At 34.4% G+C, this 5,966-nt stretch overlaps 1 protein-coding gene across 1 annotated transcript; it reads right to left on the bottom strand.

Moving 5' to 3' along the window:
* Positions 1 to 4,583: 4,583 nt before the first annotated feature.
* On the bottom strand, positions 4,584 to 5,528 carry LOC147358658 (olfactory receptor 8K5-like; the record flags this gene model as incomplete). The annotated part of the gene is given in 1 exon segment (XM_086342101.1): positions 4,584 to 5,528. A coding segment is annotated over 1 exon segment (945 nt), but the record flags the coding sequence as incomplete, so codon positions are not given.
* Between the last annotated feature and the right edge of the window lie 438 nt (positions 5,529 to 5,966).

Raw genomic sequence — 5,966 nt, 5'->3', positions numbered from 1 at the left:
CCTGGTTACCTGGGTATAAAATCAATACTTTGTATTTGCAATGCTATCATCTAGGAGAATTTAATACATGATATGTGAGTCATTTTCTTTGTCTAAAATTATAAATAGATTCATCTTCCCATCAGGTCAAGATTACACCTACCTATATTCACATTGCAATGTAAGTGCATAATGATCAGCTTTTTAAATTGTTATGTAAGTTCTGATATTAACCTTTTCATTGCTGAGACAATAGATTTCAAAGATATAAATCTCAAATAAATATATTTCTAGCTAAACACTTAGATAAATAGCTGGGTTGTCCTATGAAATTTACTTTTTAGAAAGCCCTGAATGATATAAGTAACTGCCAGCTTGATTGGCCCTAGTTTTCCCCTTCTGAATTTTATAATTCCTGCTCTTATGTTTTAAATTAACCAATAAAAATTTAATGTAGACACCCCATCCTTGATCACAAGAAAGCCAGAACCATGCTGTCCTCTCTTACTCTCATTCTTTCTCTCTTTCTCTCCTTAACCTCTCTGTGTGGCCCTGGGTGTGCCATGTACCCTCCAGAATGCAACAAGGCTTGTTTTTCAAAGTTACCTGATACTTGTTGCTGAGATGCCTCTTGCAATCATAAAAGAATCACAAGTGCTCTTCCGGCCACAGCACTGGCTCTGACCATGGAAATGTCTGTGTAGCTCACCACAAATAATAGGGCCCACTTGAGTGCCCACAGGAAGTCCTTACTGATAGAATCACTGTCAACAGGCTGAGACCAACGCAAAGCACATTCATTGAAACTTTGGGAAATTTTGCTTTAAAGGGACAAGACATTTTGAAATGATTGCTTTGATACAGCTTCTATGGTCTACTTGTTTTCACATGGTCTTTTAAATATATCAAAAGATCTGTCTATTATATTTGAACTTTTTAAAAATGTTCAGATAATTTTTAAAACAAACATCTATACTCAGGCAATAAACCTTATATTATTGACAACTGTCTTATCTGTTCAAAGTTGCAAGGAATAATAAAAAGATTCTCTGTTGGTAGACTGATGAATGATGTGGTGAGTAGAAAATCTGATAATTAAACATAAATTTCAATGTTTCTTATTTATTATAAGCTCAGCTTGTTTATCCAATACAAAATCCAATGCTATAATGTCTTAATTTTCAAATTTTGCTATTAATATCTTAATCTTCATTTGCCATATTGATTGTTTTTGACAACTGAATCACTTCTAATGGTCTTCCAATCACACATCCCTCTTCTGAAAAATAAAGGGTTGATCATTCTGATTATTTATGAATCTGGTTATTTATGGAGATCCATGTAAATAGATCCACTGGAAAGAAGAATGCAAATGAATACCAAGCACTGATATGGAACTTATAATTTGCCAGGAACTTTGCATGTATTAATTCACATGACCCACATAATACCTCTAGAAAACAAATAGCACAGTTGTCCCAGGTACTTGTGGGGAATTGGTTCCAGCATCCACTGAAAATAACAAAATCTACAGATGCTAAAGTCTCATAGTCCACCTTCCTTATCCACTAGGGATACTCTATCTGTATATTTGGCCAACCATCACTGGTAAACATAGTGGTGTGTTGCTGAGGGGAAAAAAAAAAAAATCTGCATATAAGTGGATCCATATAGTCCAAAACGTGTTGTTCAAGGGTCAATTATATGAGCATAATCCATTTACATGTCAAGAATAAAATAGCTTAATCAAGATTGCCCAGACAATAACTGGCAGAGTTAGGATTCAAATAAAATTAACTTTCTTCAGAATATATTCTCACAAACATGGCATTCTTCTGTTCTATCATGGTCCTTCTGAGTACACAGGAAATGAAAAATGGAGAAAAGGAGGCATCCAGTAATCAAGGATAGAGAAAGATCCTTGTTAAAATAGATGGGAGAGCTTTAAGTTCATTTGGAAAGCTAAGATAGTCTAAATGCATTGCATCAGAGTCCATACAAAAGGTCTGTCCCACACGTTAATCTTGTTGATCAGAAAAGTATACTGAAAGGGAAGAAACAGTTTCGCAGAGCATAATGCCTTCACGATCTTTGGTGATGATTGAGTTTGAGCTGTATGCCCTGAGAAACTTGCAGACCAGTGTTTTCTACTTACCTTACTGGAGAATTTGCATCGACTTCCTACTGTTTCAATCCTCCTTGTCTATTGCAGAATGGTTTTAAGTGTTTTTCTATCCCTTTGAGACTCATTTTGTTAAAATTTTGATCTTATTCAAAGATTAAAAAAAAAAAAAACCCAAACATTGAACATAATTACCTTAGGGAGAGTGCCTTGGATATCTGTTAGTTATTCTCCAAATGTCTCATTAGGAAAAGTCAAAAGTATTTCATTCCCTGGTCTAATTGAACAAACTATGCAATATCACTAAACATTGGAAAACATAAATATACTTTTGTCAGCATCTCAGTTACACAATTTAATGCACATATTAGATATGTTACACATGCACACAGTGTATGAGTAAATGAAAAGTGACTTTGTAGAAAAAGATTATGCAATATTTGATAACATAGCATTCATTAACCAAGAATGTTTTTGAAGAATATAAAATTGTACGTTGACACAAAACAATGTTTTATGACATATTGTTTCTGCAAAAAGATCAGTGATAGCTCTTTTATTTATCTGTTCATCTTCATCTGTATCTTTCATTTCTATGTTATTAATGTTTTTATCTTCAGTTTTCAGAAACTTGACATGACATACTTTGGTGTAATTTCCTTTCTATTTATCCTGCTTAGAATTATTTTAGCTCTTTTTTTTTTAGGATTATCTTTTTTAATGTTTGGAAAAAAATTTGGCCAACATTTCTCACTTTGATTTTTCAATCATATGTAATCTCTTCTTTCCACTTTCCTACACTAAAATACACAGTATTTAGGTTGCTATTGTTCTACAGATCATTGAAACTATTTTTGTGGTGTTTATTCAGTGTTTTAGCTTTTCTCTTTGAGTACCATTATTGTGATGTGTTTAAGTGTAGCCATCATTTCTTTTTCAGTACACAATATGCTGTTATGCTCGTTCAATAAATATTTTGTTCCTAAGTTTAGTGTTTTTATTAAATGATTTGGTATATGGAACATATTTATAATACATTTTAAAGTCCTTGTCTGTTAATTATATCTTCACTGACATTTCAGAATCTGTTTTAATTATCTCCTGGGTGGGGGTCACATGTTCCTGCTTTCACATTCGTCTAGTATTTGTGACTAGATGTTAATACTGTGAAGAAATACAGAATAATAAGTGCTGCAATTTCCTGTTGTCTTCCTAAAAGAATGTTTTAAACAAGGATCAACTAGCTCCTTTCAAGACTTGTTTTCAAACTACGTGAGTCTAAAGTAGCTTTTATTATACCTCTGAGATCTCTACTGGATGCTTAGGTGTGGAACGAGGATTCCACTCTCTGGCTTTTTGGAACACTGATGTCTTCCTGTTCTGTGTGATCTCGGGTTGTTTAGCTCACAATCCAGGAAATCTTGTAATGTAATTACCTTAAATGAAAATGGATGAAATTTCCCAAAGGTTGAGATGAGTAGAATGATTTTTTTAATCATGATGCGAATGTCTGCTGTATGTAAGAGACTCACTCGATCTGCACACAGTCGTTTACGTTCAGGAAATACAATGCAAAATGGCTGAAAGGACACCTTCCTAGAAAACAAGCAAAAAGCTTCACAGAAACAGCCACAGAGTTTACTAGGTAGAGTTTAATAAGAGCTTCCTTTGGGATAGATTCAGGGTTCTGTGAAATCATTAAAGGAAACATTGAATCAACAGCAAGGAATGTGGGGAAGAGAGTGAGATTTCATTGAGATTTAAAGTATGAAACTTAACTGGACTGAATACAAAGAAAACAATCTATTTCTCTGTGTATTTTAATGAGCTTTTGCTTTGGAGCCAAGAAGAATGATATATATTTTTTAGAAACATCAAGTGACATATGCCTTAATCATAGTTTATTAAAATACTATTTCTTTTATTTATTTATTATTATTATTTTTTACTTTACAATATTGTATTGGTTTTGCCATACATCAACATGCATCCACCACAGGTGTACACGCGTTCCCCATCCTGAATCCACCTCCCATCTCCCTCCCCATACCATTCCTCTGGGTCATCCCAGTGCACCAGCCCCAGGCTTCCTGTATCCTGCCTTGAACCTGGACTGGTGATTCATTTCTTATATGATAGTGTACATGTTTTAATGCCATTCTCCCATATCATCCCCCCTCCCTTTCCCACAGAGTCCAAAAGACTGTTCTATACATCTGTGTCTCTTTTACTGTCTTGCATACAGGGTTGTCATTACCATCTTTCTAAATTCCATATATATGCCTTAGTATACTGTATTGGTGTTTTTCTTTCTGGCTTACTTCACTTTGTATAATAGGCTCCAGTTTATCCACCTCATTAGAACTGATTCAAATGTATTCTTTTTAATTGCTGAGTAATACTCCACTGTGTGTATGTACCACAGCTTTCTTATCCATTCATCTGCTGATGGAAATACTATTTCTTATTTCATTATTGGATGTTAGATACAACATTTGCACTTATTCTTTAAGACCATTTGGAAGGCACTTTTTACTTCTTTGTTCCTTAAGCTGTAGATGAAGGCGTTAAGCATGGGAATCACTAAAGTATAAAACACAGAGGCTATTTTATCTGTATCAAAGGAATGAGTGGAGTTGGGCTGCATATACATAAATAGTAGAGACCCATAGAACACTACCACCACCATCAGGTGAGAACCACATGTGGAGAAAGCTTTTTTCCTGCCCTCTGCAGAATGCATTTGAAATATTACTGTCAGGATCAGTATGTAGGACATTAGGATGACCAGGAGGGAAGAGATCAAATTAAATGCTGAAAACAGTATGATCAACAATTCTATTTCTTGTGCGTTTGAGCAGAGCATAAGTAACAAGGGAACATCATCACAGTAGAAATGATTGATGACATTAGAGCCACAAAAAGTCAATGTAAAAATCCTAATAGTAAACATGAGTGCCTGAAAGGTACTGTAGAGGTATGGAATGCCTACCAGCATATGACAAAGTCTCTGGGACATGATAACATTGTACAGCAGAGGGTTGCAGATAGCCATGTAGCAGTCATAGGCCATGGCTGACAAGATAAAAAATTCCCTGATAATGAACATAAGGAAGAAAGCCAACTGTGTGGCATATGCATAATAGGAAATGGTATTTTGATCCACAACAAAATTCAGCAGCATCTTGGGACAAATAACAGTAGAATTACCAAGATCAATGAAAGCCAGGTGTTTGATAAAAAAGTACATAGGTGTGTGCAGCCGGGAATCCACTTGAGTTAAGATGATTATGCCCAGATTTCCCACCACTGTGATTGTGTAGATGATGAGGAAGGCTCCGAAAAGGGGAGAATGAAGCTCAGGCTGCTTTGTGACCCCCATCAGAATGAATTCAGTCAGTGATGATCAATTCTGCTGGTCTATTTAGTCCAGTTATCTTTTCTGGAAAGAAATAGGTTAGTTTTCCCATGATGTAATTTAATTAAGTATAATATTTTTAGAGTGAATAGATATTTTACTTCATGACAAGGGATAGAAAAGTAATTTCCATATCTTATTTTGAAACTAAAATAAAGGACAGAATCTTCTACTTTTCAAAAAGTGGAAATCCTAGGAAATCACATGCACTGTTACTACAGATTAAATAGAGTCAGTGATGTTTGGAAAATATCCGTTGATTTAAATTACCATATAGGTATTAACATAGAAATATAGACTTTATTTCATCTATACAGGATATCACATTTTTCTTTAATACACTTCCACTTTCATCTGAGAATTCTTTTGGACTTCTCAAATTGCACAATATAGTATATATTGTACAATACAAAGCATAGCACCATAATTTTTAAAATGTTTCACTGT

The sequence above is a fragment of the Bos grunniens genome, chromosome 15, assembly GCF_055505025.1.
Source record: "Bos grunniens cultivar Pamir isolate PY7600 chromosome 15, Bosgru_T2T1.0, whole genome shotgun sequence".
In the NCBI taxonomy this organism is placed as follows: Eukaryota; Metazoa; Chordata; class Mammalia; order Artiodactyla; family Bovidae; genus Bos; species Bos grunniens.
The sequence above is the reverse complement of the archived record's forward strand: the minus strand, read 5'-3'. Positions and strand labels throughout refer to the sequence as shown.